General features: G+C 45.3%; 7 protein-coding genes across 7 annotated transcripts; 4 read left to right on the top strand and 3 right to left on the bottom strand.

Annotated features, from left to right (window-relative positions):
• Positions 1-25: 25 nt before the first annotated feature.
• On the top strand, positions 26-926 carry TrAFT101_006392 (uncharacterized protein). The gene is made up of 3 exons (XM_024909143.2): positions 26-300; positions 375-470; positions 666-926. The coding sequence occupies exons 1-3, from the start codon at positions 91-93 to the stop codon at positions 831-833; spliced, it is 474 nt and encodes a 157-aa protein (XP_024754754.1). The 5' UTR covers positions 26-90; the 3' UTR covers positions 834-926.
• A 1164-nt stretch (positions 927-2090) lies between these two features.
• TrAFT101_006393 (uncharacterized protein) lies at positions 2091-4613 on the top strand. Its single transcript, XM_024902905.2, has 7 exons — positions 2091-2440; positions 2496-2765; positions 2820-3085; positions 3140-3574; positions 3634-3754; positions 3810-3860; positions 3913-4613. The coding sequence occupies exons 1-7, from the start codon at positions 2146-2148 to the stop codon at positions 4272-4274; spliced, it is 1800 nt and encodes a 599-aa protein (XP_024754753.1). The 5' UTR covers positions 2091-2145; the 3' UTR covers positions 4275-4613.
• A 221-nt stretch (positions 4614-4834) lies between these two features.
• TrAFT101_006394 (uncharacterized protein) lies at positions 4835-5962 on the bottom strand. Its single transcript, XM_024902904.2, has 3 exons — positions 5648-5962; positions 5415-5584; positions 4835-5343 (listed from the first exon to the last, which is right to left on the bottom strand). The coding sequence occupies exons 1-3, from the start codon at positions 5850-5852 to the stop codon at positions 4903-4905; spliced, it is 816 nt and encodes a 271-aa protein (XP_024754752.1). The 5' UTR covers positions 5853-5962; the 3' UTR covers positions 4835-4902.
• Positions 5963-6686: 724 nt separating this feature from the next.
• TrAFT101_006395 (uncharacterized protein) lies at positions 6687-7446 on the bottom strand. Its single transcript, XM_024910416.2, has 2 exons — positions 7119-7446; positions 6687-7032 (listed from the first exon to the last, which is right to left on the bottom strand). The coding sequence occupies exons 1-2, from the start codon at positions 7305-7307 to the stop codon at positions 6766-6768; spliced, it is 456 nt and encodes a 151-aa protein (XP_024754751.1). The 5' UTR covers positions 7308-7446; the 3' UTR covers positions 6687-6765.
• A 551-nt stretch (positions 7447-7997) lies between these two features.
• TrAFT101_006396 (uncharacterized protein) lies at positions 7998-9353 on the bottom strand. The gene is made up of 4 exons (XM_024905658.2): positions 8950-9353; positions 8730-8895; positions 8529-8645; positions 7998-8477 (listed from the first exon to the last, which is right to left on the bottom strand). The coding sequence occupies exons 1-4, from the start codon at positions 9188-9190 to the stop codon at positions 8294-8296; spliced, it is 708 nt and encodes a 235-aa protein (XP_024754750.1). The 5' UTR covers positions 9191-9353; the 3' UTR covers positions 7998-8293.
• A 325-nt stretch (positions 9354-9678) lies between these two features.
• On the top strand, positions 9679-11433 carry TrAFT101_006397 (uncharacterized protein). Its single transcript, XM_066127747.1, has 2 exons — positions 9679-10798; positions 10871-11433. Exons 1-2 carry the CDS (start codon positions 9898-9900, stop codon positions 11377-11379), a joined length of 1410 nt encoding a protein of 469 aa, XP_065983860.1. The 5' UTR covers positions 9679-9897; the 3' UTR covers positions 11380-11433.
• Positions 11434-12089: 656 nt separating this feature from the next.
• On the top strand, positions 12090-17771 carry TrAFT101_006398 (Type I Iterative PKS). Its single transcript, XM_024902190.2, has 5 exons — positions 12090-12464; positions 12518-12827; positions 12881-13987; positions 14045-16408; positions 16467-17771. Exons 1-5 carry the CDS (start codon positions 12121-12123, stop codon positions 17739-17741), a joined length of 5400 nt encoding a protein of 1799 aa, XP_024754747.1. The 5' UTR covers positions 12090-12120; the 3' UTR covers positions 17742-17771.
• The last annotated feature ends 912 nt before the right edge of the window (positions 17772-18683 follow it).

The raw sequence follows: 18683 nt of genomic DNA on the forward strand, positions 1-18683 counted from the left end.
CTTCAAAATCATCCAACCAAGCAATCAAGTCATCACCAAGCCATCACCATTTTATAACCAAACCTTATCCCAAGTTTAAAAACACCCACAATGCCTGCTCCAGCTGAGGTCCAAGCCGCCACCATCGATAAGTTCATTGAGGGATGGGGCACAAACAACCCCGAAGCGTGGGTTGAACTATGGACTGATGACTGCACCAACAAGATCCTGCCTTTCTCACTCAATGCGCCACCCATGAGCAAGGACACTGTTGTTTCGAAGGCTCTTCCCAAGCTTTTTGGGAACCTCACCAACTGGAAGGTAATACCTTTTGTGCTTTTAGACTAGATACCATACCAAGAAGTATCAAACGCTTAAACTCATCACTTGAACAGTTGCAAGTTTACGACATCGTTCACGATACCAAGAAGAGCAAGGCTGCCATCTACGCAACTTCCAAAGCTGACACTCCCTTCGGCGACTTTAAGTGGGTAAGCAAATCCCCTGCATTTAACTTATCTTCTGCATTCTGGAGGAAATGGGACAATGTTGTGATATGTGACTTTGCAGTTCCGCAACCGGGATTGGCTATAGTGTTCTTTTGGCGGCTTCGCGCCGGCGCACATCCCAGTCCATCACAACCATTTTCACTGGTCAGAAGCTGACGAGGATGTGAAACCTCACAGGCCAACGAATATGCGGCTTTCGTCACCTTGACTGAAGACGGAAAACAGATTAGCAAGATTGAGGAGATGGTCGACACCGCCTTCTTTGCTGAGATGGATCGACAAGGTGCTGCCCATGCTGCCGCCGCAGCTGCAGCCGCTAACCCTACCACTACTGTTTCTGCCTAGACAACTAAGTGCACATCATTGATAGAAACATCTAAATGGCGAGTGGACTCTCTTAAGCATATAAGACCATTCAATCTAAAATAGTTCGATGGTTCATCCAGCTGTGCCTCGTGAGTCCCAGATTTGTGCATGAATGCGTACATTTCTGTCGGTCCATCATGATCAGACAGTTCCAGTTTTCTCTTATCAATCAGTCATGCTTCTAAAATACATATGTCTTAAATGTAAAACCTCAATTCAGGTAGTTGAAATAGTTCCTCTTCAATACTCAAGGCACTTATTGTGGACAACCGCCTGCAAAGAACCAGTGACTGGAAACGCTCACGCAGTAAAGCATACAAGTCGCCGTCTTTCTCTTTCGAGACGAACTGAATGTCACAATTGTAAGAAAGGGAAAATCAGCCACCAGCAGCTTTCTTTTTACCGACGATGGTAGCCGCTGACATTGTAAAGCTGCATGCGACATGTCAGAGCGCTGAACAGGATCTTACACTTTTGAATCATCCTTCGAGGTCGATTAGGGATGAATTATTTGATCTTTTATCTATGTTAAACACATGTAAACAATCCAAAAAATGGTCAAAGACGTATGATATATCCCAGCAGGTTGATGCAGCAAATTTAGATCTTAGGGTAGGGTTACCCGTTGGTATGACCCTGTATAAACCAACTTTGAGTCTTACGCCTTTTTAGCTCATTCATATATTTATTTTATTAAAATAAATGTATGATTTATAATAAACAGCTGTAATTGATTTTTTTTTATTTTTTATTTTATTTTATTTTTTTTTTTGTTATATTAAGTATTCTTTATACCTTTAAAAAGTATAAAAATGTATTATAAAAAGTGTTTAGCTTTAGTATAATTTGCAAAATGCACTAAAATAAGCTAGTGATGCTGCTTTTTGGAGTATTCCAGATGTTTTAGGCCCAGCTTTAAGGCGAGCCGAAACGTTGGTTTACTGAAAGTCATATACCGTAGTGTGGCCAACCGACAAGAAGCCCCAGCCTGCAGAGCACCTTTCTTCCTCTGCAAAGTTCTGCTCATTTCGTGGCATTGAAGCAGTGATTAACGTAATTGTGAACTTGTCTGCCATTTTACTTCAAGAGCAAATTCTTGCACCGCCAATGCATGGGTGATGAGCAACATGCATAGGCCCGAATTCCGACCGCCGACCCCCGATGAGTCGGCACCCGACGGCGAACAGGAAGAAATGGAAATTTTCCAGTCACACCCTTTATATCTACTCCTTCAAGCTGATAATACACAAATCTGTTGGGATGCAAGATCACTATAACGCCTATAATCAGCATGTACTTCAACAATGACACTTTCGGTTCCTCTGCCACCTCGCTGACGTCTCTGGCAGTTGTTAGTTTCGTCATATTATCCTTGTATTGCTTCTACGTACGAGAATTGACACCTCTTCGAAATGTTCCTGGGCCTTTCTTTGCTAGTATATCACCACTCTGGCTCATCACCCGTCAGCGCACGTTTCAACGACCGTGGGTAGATTTGGATCTGCACAAGAAATATGGCCCTATCGTTCGCGTCAGCCCAAATGAGGTCATTGTGTCCAGTACAAAGTCGAGACATGTAATATACGGTAAGACTGCTGCCAAGAAGGAGTTGTGTCAACGGCAATCCAACTGAACGAATAGGACCCACAAGCAAATTTCCAAAGGGAGACTGGTACATCGCGACGGGGAGCGCAGGATGGGGTGATGGCGATGAGCTGGACTTTCTCTCCGAGTTGGACATGGATAAATATCGACTGCAAAGAAGACTGGTTGGACCGGCCTACACAGATAATTTTATGCGCCAAATAGAGGGTAACCTCGACAAAATCTTGGAGAGAAACATCGACATCATGATTCAACGAGCGGGTCGTATCGAAGATATTGACCATGTTGCCAATTTTCTCGCTTCTGGTAAGATTCCCAACCTCCGTATGATTCGTAGTTTCTTCCACTCATGTGATTTAGATTGTTTACAAGTCGCTACTTTTGGGGAATCAAAGGGCCTTCTTGAAGCTGGTGTGGATGATGGATCAATCGAATTAACCATGAGATTGTGGGGTTACATGCATTGGGTTGGGTATGTCCCCCGTCTTCACAGAGCAAGGAAGTGGTTCAACATCATTGTGAAGCCGAAGTTGCGGATCATCTTGGCCATGCTCCCCAGCTTGCTGACTCAAAAGGCCACGATTCATTCCAAACCGGCTAGTCAAATGACGGAGCATGTTTTCATCGTGAGTATCCCGTCACCATCTTATCCGAATTAGCTGACACTTTGGTTGCCAAAGTGGATGAGGAAACGCATCCGAGACCGCTTCGACAGTTTTGCCAGTGAAAATCTGCCTACGCAAGCAACCGACATTGCAACTAGGCTGCTACAGATCCATGCTGAAAAGCCAGCTTTAAAACCGCATTGGGTTTCCGAGATGCTCGGAACCAACTTTGGTGCCGGCGTCGAAACAACAGCCATCGCAATCTCCAGCTTCCTTGACTTTGTCATCTCTTATCCCGGGTGCCAGGAAAAAATCCAAAAGGAGATTGACGAGGCGAGGGCAGCGGGGGAATTGAGCAAGATACCAAAGCAGACGGAGATTGAAAGTTTGCCCTACTTGAGCGCCTGCTTGAACGAGAGCAAAAGGTTGCACCCTGCGGTTGGAAGTCCGCTACAGAGAGTTGTACCACATGGAGGAATGGAGTTGGAAGGGAAATGGCTGCCAGCTGGAGTAAGCTTTTACTATACCCTTTCCAACCTTGAGATGTACTGACGAATTATTTGCCGTAGACTGCGATCGGAATCAATCCATGGGTGATGGGGCGTAATAAGTCGCTTTTCGGTGCAGATGCCGACACTTTTCGACCAGAGCGCTGGTTCGAAATGTCTCCTGAACAGCAGAAAGCCTGCGGTGCGTATCTTTGGGCGTCATGGTTTTCTGGGTATGTGAATTGACAATGGAGCAGAAGCAAATAGCATGTTCTTTGGTGTTGGAGTACGCTCTTGCCCTGGAAAACGTAAGATCACTCTATTCAAATGGAACATATTTCACATGACTAACTGAAACAGATCTGGCCCAAGCAATTTTGAACAAGGTGCTGCCGCTTTTATTGATGGAATTGTGCTGGAGTCATGCACAGCCGGGTGCGAGTAGACCAATACGATCGGCATTCATGACGAGGCTCCACAAAGTTAATGTCCAGTGGAAGAAAAGAAAAGTTGTGAGAACGATGGTTCATGAGACACCTCAGGAGACGTCAGCGGAAACTCCATCGCAAAACACTATCTCTGCCAGTGATAGATCTGGAAGAAATGTAAACCCAATACGGAGACATCTCACCGAGTCTCTACCAGAAGCTACGAAGAACCGCTCGTTGCCACAGACGGAGGCCAGCCTCAAAGATGCAGATGAACCCATTGTTTGTGCCTAGTACACTCAGCTATTGGTACTGGAGGTTTCATCTTATGAGACAAAATCGGAAGGCTGCCAAAGCCTATTTGCTGCAAGGATTCACCATAGTAAAATAATGTTGCTTAAAAATCAAATTGTTCTGCAATGTTCTTTCTGGGAGGCCTAAGTATGGAAGAATAGGCTACCTATATTATGGAAGCCTACGATATTTGTTGTGAAGGGACGATTCAAAACTTCCCATGAATAAACTGCGGTAGAATTTCTGTTTCAGCACCCATTGTTGCTTGAATATCACTATAAAACTGCTGAAAAAGAGATAACTGACGAGAGGACAAGATCTCTGTTTAAGAAACGCCGCTTTTGAGTTTTGTAATTCCATTATACTCTGTAAAACTGCACGCTGGTGTACATCGAGAAGGTTGGCCACTTGGCTGGCGAACATGGAGAGCTCGGTTCATGAGCGCGTTAAGCTTGAGGTAAGAATATAAAGATAAAGAAGCTTTATTCCTGTTAAATAGGATTATTTACTTGGCGAAATGTTCGGATTTATAAACTTGTTTAGAGCATTAAAATCACTCATTCCGCCTCTGTACCCTGCGACGCACACATGTGTTTGCAGCAGTCGAATTTGCCATGCTTTATTCCATTCATGGAGAAGAAAACTTGTAGTTGAACTGCTTCTTGGCCCGATCTCCCGCCATTCTCCTGTCGTCATCCTCTGCCTTGAACAGTGGTTCTTCCTCCAACCTCTCCTGAATTCTCCCATTCTGGACCTGGCTTGGCTCTGGAATACAAATGCCTATCTGTACGGCCGACCTGTCTCTAATTTTCCTCCACCATCGTTCAACATTTGGAAATTTTGAGAGAATGATACCGGAAAAATATGAAGTGTTTACCCATCCAAAAGATGCAATGTCGGCAATAGAGTATCTGCCACGATCGGGACCTACGAGATAATCACGGCCCTTCAGTTGCGTATCGAGAACTCCGTAAAGACGCTCCGTCTCTCCGACGTATCTTTGAGTGGGATAAGGTATCTCGTCTTTAATAATTCGGTAAAAGTGATTCGCTTGTCCTTGCATAGGCCCCTAGATTTCACCGACATGGTTTAGATACTTGAAGGGGAAAAGAAGCGCAGTTGTATATTGTAAATACTCACGAGGCCACCATGTTGCCAAGTAACCCACTGTTCTGTACGGGAAATGTCATTGATATCACTGAAGCTGAACTTATGCTCTGGGTCGTAGTGCCGTGTCAGATACATGAGGATTGCGGCCGTCTCAAAAACGGAAAATTGATCCCTATCGTGATCTATGATTGCTGGGATACCTATGCAACTATGGTTAGTGGTCAAGGTTCATTTTCCCTGTTGCTGCGCAAAGAAGCATGTACGGCCGTTCGGAGAGTGTCTAGTAAACCAAGGCTCCTTTTGGATGTTCTCCATAATGTCAATATTCTGGTAAACGTAGTCCAAGCCATAAGCTTCTTTCAGTTCTTCGAGCAGAATGGATATTTTGACACCATTGGGGGTATTGCATGTCAAGAGTTCGATGCCAGTTTGACCAATGAGGCCGCACGGTCGATTTGACGAGGCCATTGTTGTTGTCGCTGTTTTCTCTTTTCCTTTTCCACTTTGGCGCTAAACCTGTCTCTTGCAGATGTGTTGGGCGCAAATCGATAAGCCTACAGGAGCAAATAAAACTGGATAACTCGGCCAAGTCTTCAACTTAATCCTGATTGATCTTCTCTATTATTTCTAGATACCGTTCACCGAAAGCAGCGTCCACTCCTGGAGTGAAGCACCCCGTGTTGGTTCGCGAGCTTCCGAGGCGGTGGGATGCATGGTGAAGCCGGGACCTGGATAGCGTGGTGCAAAAAGAGCGGCCAATTGCAGTAACATTCGGCCCTGGCTCAGGGAGGCGACTGCTGCCATTCGGAACGAACGAACGAGTTAGTAGCGGCATGCATGCATATTTGCCTGTGTACAGTAACATTCAGTTGGTCGGGCATATCGAGTAGAAGTGGGCATGCCAACGGACTCCGACTTGACTCGAACTAGACCTAAAAAATTCAGGGCGGCTAGCAAATATTGGGTTACAACGTGAAATCGCCGTGCGCTGGGTTAATAGCCGAGCCTAGGGCATTTGCAGAAAGCTACAAGCTCATTATGTGGTGACTGTCCATGCGTGTCCATGTGCAGCGACAGAAGACGGGAAAACATTCGTGCATGCAAATGCTGAATGATGGAAACAATTTCACAATGTCCACATTGCGCCCGAAATCTTCATGTAATCGAACTGTTTGATTCTATGACTGTGGGCATGTTGTGTTCATAATCATGTCGATCGGCAAATGTAAGGTTCATTATTGGCGTGGCTTCTTGAAAGATACTTGCAACACTCGCATGATTAAAGATGGAGGAACTGGGCAAGCGACGTGATGCTCTTCCTTTGTTTAGCAATTGAAACACTAGAACAGAAATCGCATGCTTCTACAAAATTGATCGTTTGTCAACAATCCTTCATTCCGTCCACTACCTCCCCATCTCTAATAAATTCCGTAATCCAGCCAATCGTCATCATGCTTCTCTTTGTGTCGGCGAACTTCTCGTGGTCATTGACCAATTGAGATTTATACCACGGGTCTTCTTTCATCTTTTTGTAGTCATCTACACTTTTAAACACCACCTGACTAAAGCAGTCAAAATCTGCAAGATTGGTCATCTGATGGTCATATAATTTAGCCATCAGTGCCCGAGTTGCGGCTGTATTGTGAATCTGCAAATAGTCAGAAAATGGTCCTGCTGGAAAATGGAGAAATATATATAACAGCAAGTGGTGTGTGCGGAAAAGAGATTGCTAACCTGAGTCCATCGTTTTACACCATACTTGACCATCAAATCCTTGGTTAGGGGAGCTGAAACCTGTGTCATATGGTGCCTGTAGTCCGTCTCGCTCATTCCAGGTCGACGGTAGCCACAGATGGTCAAGCATAAGAATTGCGTGCCTGGGCTCCCCTCTGGCCGTGGTGGTACGTCTGGAGTAGGTTCCATGGAGTGCTTCGACTTTGAAAGAAAGTCGATAGAAGTTAATTACTTCGAGGAAAGTAAAAACCGGCATTAGAGACCCAGATACCTAAACATCACAGTAGGATTGTCAATTAGTTATAAAAATAAATCATGTACTTCTCCGAGTAGAGGAGTAAAATGTGAGATCAGGCAAGAGAGTACACGCGCATGAAGAATGGTGCCGCTGAGAATAGGCAGGGTTCCGAGGACAATCAGCGGGCGTCGGAGTTCCCAATACTACCGAACGGCGATTACTTGTAAGGTCGGAGTACAGGAGCTAGGGTTAAAAATTAGAATACCATAATGGTACATTGAATAATACTTGATGTTAGTCTCGGATTACTCTGTCCATTGGTATTACGTCCGGCGGACGGTAGTACCAAAGGGTAAGAGCGGGCACCAGTCATCGAATTATTGGTCATGACCCTCGTCACTAGCGACATGGAAGTCAAATTGTACACCAATGTAACACCGGGGAGAGGGGGGGAGGTTCATTTTTCTACTTCAAGATACCGTACGAGTGCACTTGTGCAAATCCTCTAACCGAAGTGACATCAACGGATGATACGACAATTCTGAATCAATTCTTTGACTATATCTATTCAACAAGACAATAAACAGAATGTAAATTAAATGGTAAAAAGGGCATCACCACTTTACAGCACTTGGAGAAGTGCCGTTATTATTAAGGTCTGTAGATTCTTGCAAATTATGGCTGCATTTTTACTCGTTGCACACTTTCTCCATCTACACTGCACCAGCTAGCTATCTCTTTATAGGAATGCACAGTGGGTTAGCTAACACGTTGCCTTTGATCTGAACATCTACTTCATTCGGTTTGAACTCACGTTCCCGTTTCTGACCAACTACACAAGCGTAACAGTTCTATCTCTCTGCTACATTAGAGACGCCTTATCCTCCCAAGTCGGCGGAACACGCCGTAATTGCTTACTTCACCTTAGTTTGGCGATTTAGAAAGTAACAACGGTATCAGCAGGGAAATCAACATAACCTTGTCCTCTAACAAATGTCTGCAACCAAGGCCGCTGTTTCCTATCTTCAGAGAGCTGCCCATATAGCTCGGCATGAGCCGCGCCACTAATATCCTTACCACAGAGCTTGCCAGATGTTCGCCGTTCGTCCGCATAGTAGAACCTGCGGAATATCAATATTAGGTCGGTACTGTTCTTACGTGGCGAAACTTACTTGTAACCCTTGTCTGCAAATGCTGCAGCTGCGGATGCAATCATGTGCGCAGTTGCACTCTTGCCGACACCCAAAGTTAGGAGTCCATCGAAGGATGCAAAGTTCATCGCGTTCCCACTATGTTTTGAACAGTGAGTTCCCATACAAGCTGGGCTCGTACTAAAACCATTGGAAACTGCTGGACACAGCTTTGCCACTTACGTGTAGATAAAAGTTCGAGAAGCGCTAGTGGGTAAGGTTGAAAAAGATGCTAGGGCTTCTTTAATCGCAACAAATACACTCGTGGTATTTATGTTAAGGTCCGACTCGAATGTGCCAAGGTCGAGATCGAAAGTATTCTCCTTGGGCGCGAAAGAGACCGCACCAGCTGTGATCCAGTCAGAATCCCTGATACGCTCCAAATGGGACATTTGAGACATACCATTGTAAACAACTACGCCTGGCTCTCCGTAAAGCTTCCGAACTTGGGTAAAAACATCGACGACTGAGTTGGGTTGAGAAAGGTCGCCTTTGATGTGAGAAAAAGACGGGTTAGCATTCTCAGCGATTTTTCTTGACGTGAGAACGACTTTGTAGCCTTTAGAAGCAAATTCCTCTGCGACACTGGCTCCAATGTTAGGTCCTGCTCCAAGAATGAGCGCGATTGATACGTTGGAAGACATGGCTTGGGTCAATATATTTGCGAAGCTGGCTGTTTAGTTTGTGAAGATTGAGCAGGGAGCCGAAAATTACTGTATTACCAATGTTCGCAAAGATTTTAAAGACGAACTATTCTCCACTATGTTCAAATGGCTAATTTGAATCAAAGATTTTTCTGGGATAAATGTGAGCCACCGTCTGCTTGTATTGTGAAAAGATCGGAGCTCCAAGAGGCACCGGATTCCGACTGAGCGGTCAGCCCGTTACAAATATCCGGATTCCGGTCATCGGCCAAGTCAGGGAGTAACTGTCTATCCAATGACAGGTTAAATTGCCTGAGAATTTTGTATTCTACATTTTCGGCGTTTGCATCGGTCAATTTTACCTATGTCCATCAATCGCGGTGTGAAACAGCGCCACTAATCGTCTCGGAACGTCTCTAGCTCACACGCTACGTGCATTCGTTTGTTTCTAACCATATTTCTCTCAAAATTAATAGGCCATGTTCTAAGTACCTAACTGAAGCCTATTCTCTATTGTCTAGGGTCACCAAGAAAACAAAGCACGAGTCCCGTGAAGACAAGTATCACCTTCGCTTCCACTATCCCCCTAAGGTTCTGCGTATCTCTGATATCCTTATCTACATAACTGCAAGGCTACTAGCTTAAACTTGGCTTCACGAAACGCTTGAGAGAGAATCGAGAGGCCTATCCAACACAAGTTCGTCACAATGGGCAGAAAAGTGACTCATCAACTCCAACCACTCTGGTTCAATGGCTTCAAGGAAGAGTCCTTTCGCCTGTCTATCTTGGACATCGTCATTCCTCCAAACTACAACACTTATGCCATAATTTTTAAGTCAGATAACGCCGATGAAACGACTGTTGCTGAAACGTTCAAACAGGCGATTGACGCAACGCTTCTGCAATGCCGCCATTTGGTTGGCACGGTCGAGAAGAACCAGCATGGGGACTACTCGATTGTCACAAAGCCTGATAGTACTGTTGAGCTTGTATTTCACTGGCTCAATGGCACTGGTGATGACTATCCATCGTACTCAGAGCTTGAAAGACAGAACTTCTCAAGCCGGTGTCTTGGAAGTGCCGCAACTTTGGGCATCGACGGCATGCCTACGGCTCGCGGTCCAGATGACAGCCCAGCCATTGTCGGATTTCAACTGAACTTCATCCGTGGTGGCTTCATTCTAACCATTCACATACACCACTTTGCAGTTGACATGGCAGGCACGACGAGTTTAGTTCGTCAAATTGCTGATAATTGCTCTTCGATTCGATATGGAACACCTCCCCCAAGCTGGGATGAAGCATTCATGGACAGGTCTCGCTTCATTGCACCCAAAATTGCGTTGGAGGATCAGATAAGCCCAATTCCACGGCCTCCCAGGCACCCGGACTGGCTTCCATGTTCTTGGCTGTTGTTCCATCTTCCACCTACTAAGGCTGCTGCACTGAAAAAGCTAGCATCGCCTAAAGACGGGACGTGGATCTCAAGCTATGATGCATTGACGGCTCTACTCTGGAGAGTTATAGCAAGAAACAGGGCTCTAGTGTACAGACCTGTGTTGAAGGAGCCTGCAATTTTTGGCGAGCCTATCAATATGCGTAGCCGTTGTGAGTTACACCTAATTCTTCAAGGGCCGGGGTTATGCACTGGATAACAGGCTGTTGACAGAATAATCTCAGGTACGCCGCAGATTTCACCAAGATACCAAGGAAATGTACTAGCAGCAGGGCTTTCACATCATCAGAAGTCTCCTCTCACTTTGGCTGATGTTATATCGGATAGCTCTCTCCCACAAATAGCTGCTTACATTAGAGCCATAACCGACAGTGTGAGCGAAAAAACGCTTGATGATACAGTAGCAAGGTTTGCCGTGGTTCGAGATAAGTCGAGCCTTGATGTGCCACTCGATTCCCTCCCTCCAATGTCATTCACCACTACTGACTGGAGAAATTTCAGGCTGTGTGACAATGACTTTGGTATTGGCCAACCCATGGCTTACAGGAATATTACCGACACGGTAGTAGAAAACATGATAGTCATGTACCCACCGCATAAAGGGAATGCTGGCAAGGATCAGGGCGTGGAAGTTGTGCTTCCTTTCGAGAAACAATTTGTTGATTTACTCATAAACGATCCAATTATGAAGGAATACTTTGAATTCAGAGGCATAGACGTTGAGGATCCATAGATTCAAGAATATCAGAATTCTAAGCATGCAAATTGACTTCTCATTTTCTACGGTCATCTTAAAAAGCATATTAAAATGGTGATTGACTTGAAAAGTTGCCAAAGGGCCTAGTGTATTTATTGTTCATTTACATACAAGTGGAATGTCAGATTCTACACCTATTCGGTTCACAAGTTGAAATTCTCGCAGAACTTCTAATACCCGTCAAAGCAGGCATGCTTTAAAATAAAAACAAGCGCAATATCTATGAGAACTCCAGAAGGATGCCTTGAATGGTAGGATAGCAAAAAAAAAAAAAAAAAAAAAAAAAAAAAAAGCACCATGTCAATGTTCACATGAAGTGAAAGAAGAGGTGAAAGAAGAAGTGCCTGGGTATCCTTTGATGTCCGAGACACCTCTTACACTGATGGCCCGACATTGTAAGAACCCGAGAGAGTAATCTGCGGAATGGAGGTGTCGGAAGTGTCGGGCTCGGTATATTACCCGACCAAGTGACAAGTCGGAATAGGGGAGCCAAAAGGCTGTGAACGGTTTGAAGTCCTTTGCGTACCGTTGCGTCGCCGGTGTACCAACTGCAGTATGACCGATTCAGCTGTTTTCGGGCTTCCAGCGGCTTACGAGAATAACTAACTTAAGGATATATAAACTCAGAAAGTTCTAGATCGCGGCACTCTATAGCGGTTAATGTAGCGTCGCAAGAATTCAACATTAGCACCAATTACACCAACTGTGTCCAGCATAATGTCGATCTACACCCCTTCCCGATCAGATGATGCATATTTCGACAAGATGAAGGTCCTCTATTTTAGTAATGAGTTTCCTAAAGATGATTTGCAAGCGTCATTTCGCAAACTCTACAATAACAGCAAGGACAGGCATCATCACATTCTCGCCAGGTTTTTAGAGGAAGCCACACTAGCAATCCGTGACGAACTAAGCCAACTACCGACAAATTTGAGAAATTTAATTCCCCCATTTGAAACAATTTTGACAATTGCCGATTTCGCTGATCTTCGAAAAAGTCAACTCTGCGGAGCTATCGATGGAATCTTACTTTGTACCCTGGAGCTTGGAACTCTCATTGGGCAAGTAATCAACCTGGCATTGTGAGGGCGTTTCTAATTTCTTTTTTTGCCAGATATTACGAAGAAAATCCTGCTGCCTTCGGAACGGACAATGGGAGTGTTGCTGTACTCACCGGTTTGGGTATCGGCCTTCTGGCAACAGGTGCCGTGTCTTTGGCCCGTACCGTACCAGATATCGTAACCACCGGAGCTCAAGTGATACGACAAGCTTTTCGACTTGGTATTTTAGTGAATGAAGTGTCCCAAAATTTGCAGCCTCGTGACCTCACGAGCACCAGTGCACCAAATACATGGGCTTATGTGCTCCCTGAGGTATCTGCGGATGTCGTCCAACACGAGCTGGACTCGATCCATGAAAAAGAGGTTTGTCCACGTGGCATCCTTGAGATACTCATTACTAAGATCAAGACATCTAGAAAACTCCAGAAGCTAGTAGAGTCTTCATCAGTGCCCTCAGTGCAACATCAGTCACGGTCAGCGGTCCACCATCAAGACTGCAAGCTATGTTCCGTACGGCTCAGTTTTTCCACCATCACAAATTTGTAGAATTGCCTGTATATGGAGGTTTATGTCATGCGAGGCATATATACGACGAAGATGATGCGAATTGGGTCATTCAAACGCCCTCAATGGAATCATTAAACTCCAGGTTTTCCCCTCGCCTACCAATTTACTCAACCAGCAGCGGGGAGCCCTTTACAGCGACATCTGCCAAAGAGCTGTTTAAACAGATCATTACAGAGATTCTCACTGAAAGAATCCAATGGGATAAGGTTATGCAAGGTATAGTCCAACTAGCCAAGGATTGGAGCGCGAGGCAATGCCAGCTTCTTGTCTTCCGGCTCTCACTGCCCATACATGATCTTTCGGCAGCTCTCCAGAAAGTTCCTGACCTTAATACAACAACCGAAGAAATCATCTCATGGGTGCATGCCCAGCCCTCGGTACATGAAGGTAGTAGCCCAAGAGGGCCAATGCAATCCAAGATTGCTATTGTGGGCATGTCCTGCAGAATGCCTGGCGGAGCCACTGATACTGAGAAGTTCTGGGAGCTCCTGGAACAGGGCCTGGATGTACACAGACGCATCCCGGACGACAGATTCGACGTTGATAGCCATTGGGACCCAGCTGGGAAAAGAGTGAATACGAGCCACACGCAGTATGGCTGTTTTATCGACGAACCGGGGTTGTTTGATGCCCCCTTCTTCAATATGTCACCTCGAGAAACTGAGCAGACAGATCCAATGCAGAGACTTGCTCTTGTTACAGCATATGAAGCGCTAGAGAGAGCCGGCTTCGTTGCAAATCGAACAGCTGCCACGGATCTGCGTCGTATCGGAACCTTTTATGGCCAAGCGAGCGATGACTACCGGGAAGTTAATACAGCACAGGAAATCAGCACGTATTTTATTCCTGGCGGATGTCGTGCATTCGGTCCTGGTCGGATCAATTACTTCTTCAAGTTTTCTGGGCCTAGCTATAGCATTGATACTGCGTGCTCATCGAGTTTAGCAACAATACAGGTAAGACCTGATGTACTCGGAGATTGAGGGGCCGGATTTAACTAAATCTATTTACAGGTTGCTTGTACAGCACTCTGGAATGGGGATGTAGACACCGCTGTTGCAGGCGGTATGAATGTCTTGACTAACTCTGATGCTTTTGCAGGTCTCAGTCACGGTCATTTCTTGACTAAGACACCTAATGCTTGTAAGACATGGGATAGTGAGGCAGATGGTTACTGTCGAGCTGATGCTGTGGGCTCTGTTGTACTGAAGCGATTAGAGGATGCAGAAGCTGATAATGACAATATCCTTGGCGTCATTCTCTCTGCAGCAACGAATCACTCAGCCGAGGCCATCTCCATAACTCACCCTCATGCAGGCCATCAAGCATATTTAGGCAAGCTGATAGCGAATCGAGCGGGAGTCGATCCTCTGGATGTGGGCTACGTCGAGATGCACGGCACAGGAACGCAAGCTGGTGATACAGAGGAAATCCAGTCAGTGATGAATGTATTCTCACCAAGCACGAGACGACGCAGCTCCAAAAACCCACTGTTTATTGGGGCAGTAAAATCTAATGTCGGCCATTCTGAAGCTGCTGCCGGTGTTACAGCATTGATCAAAGTTCTTTTGATGTTTCAGAAGAATGCCATACCTCCACACGTCGGCATAAAGAATGGCCTCAATCCTGCTTTCCCGAATGACTTAGATAAGAGACAAATTCGTATTCCATATCAGAAGACACCATGGGCTCCCACACCAGGCAAAAGACGCGTTGCTGCCGTGAACAACTTTAGTGCCGCTGGAGGTAACTCGTCACTTCTCATCGAAGACGCACCAACGCGTGAGATTACAGGAACAGACCCCCGCTCCACGCATGTCGTTTGTATATCGGCAAAAAGCAAGATTTCACTCCGTGGGAACATTCAGAGACTTCTTGCTTATATAGAGCAGAATCCTGATGTCCCTCTCGCCAGCCTCGCTTATTCCCTGACAGCTCGTCGTTACCATCATAACCACCGCGTGTCAATCGCTGCTTCTTCCGTTCCCCAGGTACAGAAGAAGCTTCAATCAATTCTAGATTCTGTTGACTCTCGTAAGCCGATTCCAGCAACCGGACCACCGTCTGTTGCCTTCGCGTTTACTGGCCAGGGAGCTGCATATAAATCTTCCAGCCTCGAACTATTCCACACTTCTCCCTATTTCAGGTCACAGATTTTACATTTGGATGCCATTTCCAGAGGCCAAGGGTTCTCAAGTTTTATTCCTGCGATTGACGGAAGTCACCCTAGGGAATATCAGCACTCACAAGTTATCACGCAAGTGGCCCAGGTTTGCACCGAGATTGCTTTGGCGAAGTACTGGGGATCATTAGGCGTTAAACCTGATGTTGTTATTGGACACAGCTTGGGAGAATATGCTGCGCTGCATGTCGCTGGTGTCCTATCGGCGAGCGATGCCATTTTCCTCGTTGGCCGAAGAGCCAGCGTCCTCGAGCAGAAATGTCAGGTTGGCAGTCATAAGATGGTAGCAGTGCGTGCTTCACTCTCTCAAATTGAGGAAAGTGCCAAAGGCAAAACATACGAAATCGCATGTGTTAATGGCCCAAAGGAAACGGTGCTTAGTGGTCCTACAGAGGAGATGGATACCATCGTTCCCTGCCTTGAAGGGGACGGATATAAGTGCTTTAGTCTCGACGTTGCATTTGCGTTCCACTCTTCACAGATAGACCCGGTTCTCCATGACTTTGAACATCTCGCCAAATCAAGTGTTCTTTTCCAAGAGCCTCACATACCTGTTATATCTCCTTTGCTCTCCAAGGTGATCTTCGATGATAGAACAGTCAACGCCAACTATGTCCGCCGCTCTGCCAGGGAAGCAGTCAACTTTAAATCGGCCCTTGAAGCAGCGTACAACATTGGTACTGTTGACGACGAGACTGTTTGGATCGAAATTGGACCTCACCCTGTCTGCCTTGGCTTTATCAAGTCCACCTTATCGCCAAAAAACGAGGTCATCCCCTCCTTTCGACGAGGCGAGGACAATTGGGCCACAATGTCTCAGAGCCTTGCATCCCTACATTGTATCGGGGTAAATATTGGTTGGTCCGAGTTTCACCGACCATTTGAGAAGGCCCTACAGCTTCTAGATCTACCAACCTATGCATGGAATGACAGGACTTACTGGATTCAGTACAATGGTGATTGGGCGCTTACCAAAGGCAACACTTTCTACGATGAAGAAAAGGGGTCGAACAAGATTAGGAGAACTCGCCCTGTAGCAATCTCCGGTCTCAGAACTTCCACTGTGCACCAGATTATCGAACAGAGGCTTGACGGAACATCTGGCACTGTTGTAATGCAGTCTGATGTGATGCAAGTGGACTTCCGCACTGCGGCCTGGGGGCACAAGATGAACGATTGCGGGGTGGTTACATCTGTGAGTGTATTTCCTGTATTTCCAACGCTCTTGAGTCTCTACTAATCTTCCAAAAAAGTCCATTCATGCCGACATCTCGTATACTCTTGGTGAATATCTATACAAGAAACTCATGCCTAAAGCTAAGCAGGTGCACATGAGCATCAACAATTTAGAGGTTACCAAAGGTCTTGTAGCCCACAACAATCCGGACAGTCATCAGTACATTCAAGTTTCAGTGACCACTCCGGACATTGCCTCCCATATGGCCGAGTTGACATGGTCAAATGTGCTCAGCGACGGCATCAATCTCGAACAATTTGCTACTGCTACCATCGTATATGGCGACCCTGCCAATTGGATGACTTCATGGATATCCACAGCGCATCTCATCCAAGGTCGTATTCAAGACCTTGAGAGAATGGCCGAATCTGGAATCGCCAATCGCTTCAATCACAACATGGCGTACCTCCTGTTTGCTAACAATCTGGTCGATTACGCAACTAAATACCGTGGCATGCATTCAGTTGTTCTGCATGAGCTGGAAGCATTTGCAGATATCACTCTTTCCACTGAAAAGGGTGGTAACTGGACTGTACCGCCATTCTTTATTGATAGTGTTGCCCACCTGGCTGGCTTTGTCATGAATGTTTCAGATGCTGTGGACACAAAGAACAATTTCTGCGTCACGCCAGGCTGGGGCTCTATGTGTTTTGCCAAACCCTTGGTCCCGGGTGGCAGGTATCAGTCCTATGTCAAAATGATTCCAACAGAGGAGGATCCAAGCGTGTACTTGGGCGACGTGTACATTCTCCAGAATGGCATCATCATGGGCAAGGTTGACGGCATCAAATTCTGCCGATATCCTCGTATTTTACTCAGTCGCTTCTTCTCTGCACCAGATGACTCAAATGCTCCCACTGCCATGTCATCCTTAACTAAGACTGCTCACACAAAGTCGCACGTACCGATTTTAATAAAGCCCATCGCCGTCAATATAGAGGCTCCGAGGTTGGTAAAACAAAGGCCGACTGTCGAGACAAGTCTATCCAAGGCCAAGCCACTTCCAACCGTGAATGGGACGGCAATTCACAGCAATGCTGGTGCATCAGAGTCTGATTCCGAGACTACCACAGCCAAAGCACTTAAGATTATTAGCAACGAATCAGCTATTGACATTGCCGATCTTACAGACGATGCTAATTTTGCAAACTTAGGCGTCGATTCACTGATGAGTCTAGTTATTGCAGAGAAGTTTCGTGAGCAACTTGGTGTTGTTGTGGGAGGAAGTCTGTTCCTTGAGTATCCCACCATTGGGCATTTACGTAGTTGGTTAGAAGAGTACTACAGCTAAATCAACAAAGATTTCCTATTTGAACAGATAAAAATTCCTACTTGAACAGATATGGCTTATACCAGTGCCTGTTTTCACCCCAAGATATTAATTGCCACACACCTACACTAAATTACAGTGTCGCGCACTAGTACAGTGGGGTGTCAAAAGTCTCTTGTGGGCTTACAGGACACCAAAATCTACCTAAACTTATACTTTTTAAACATTAATAATTATTAGCCTACTTATTAAAATAAACTAAAATATTAAAATTATATTTTTTAATAGTAATTATAAATAGATTTTTTTTTAATAAAAAATAAAATATATAATATATTATAATAAATATAAAATAAAATATATTAAAGAAAAATTAAAAAAGTTTAATTTAAAAATAATAATATTACAACCTGGTTTACTGATAGATCCTTTATAAAGCAGCTGGTTCTGTTACAGTAACTGCTACAATAGTGGTTATTGGCGTAATCTTTTGCCCTGTTTGGCTTAACAGTATAGCAGATCGTTACAAATAAGCTAAAATTATTAGAGTATTGCTATTCGGGCAGTAGATTTTTGCTATTCGGGCGGTATTCCCACCTGGCCTAGCCTAATATAGCCTAGGCTTATGCAGCCCAGCTTTTTACACTAAATTACAGTGTTAGGTTATGAAAGGTAAAACAGTATACAGTTAGCTAGAAGGTGCAATTTGAAGCTATCGCGACTTTAACCAACCGGCTGACCGCAATCAATCTAGGTGACCTTCATCAACGCAGGTAGCTTCAAACGATCCCGTTGACCTTGATCGAGCCGGTTGACTGCGATGAATGCAGGCGCCCTTGATTAACCTAGGCGGTCCTGATTAATGCAGGCAACTTCAAATAACCTCGTTGGCCTTGTCGATCTCGATTACACCGGTTGACTGCAGTTGAACTAGGCGGCTTCGGTTAAACAAGGTGACCTCGA

This window comes from Trichoderma asperellum, chromosome 3 (genome assembly GCF_020647865.1).
Source record: "Trichoderma asperellum chromosome 3, complete sequence".
Taxonomy (NCBI): Eukaryota; Fungi; Ascomycota; class Sordariomycetes; order Hypocreales; family Hypocreaceae; genus Trichoderma; species Trichoderma asperellum.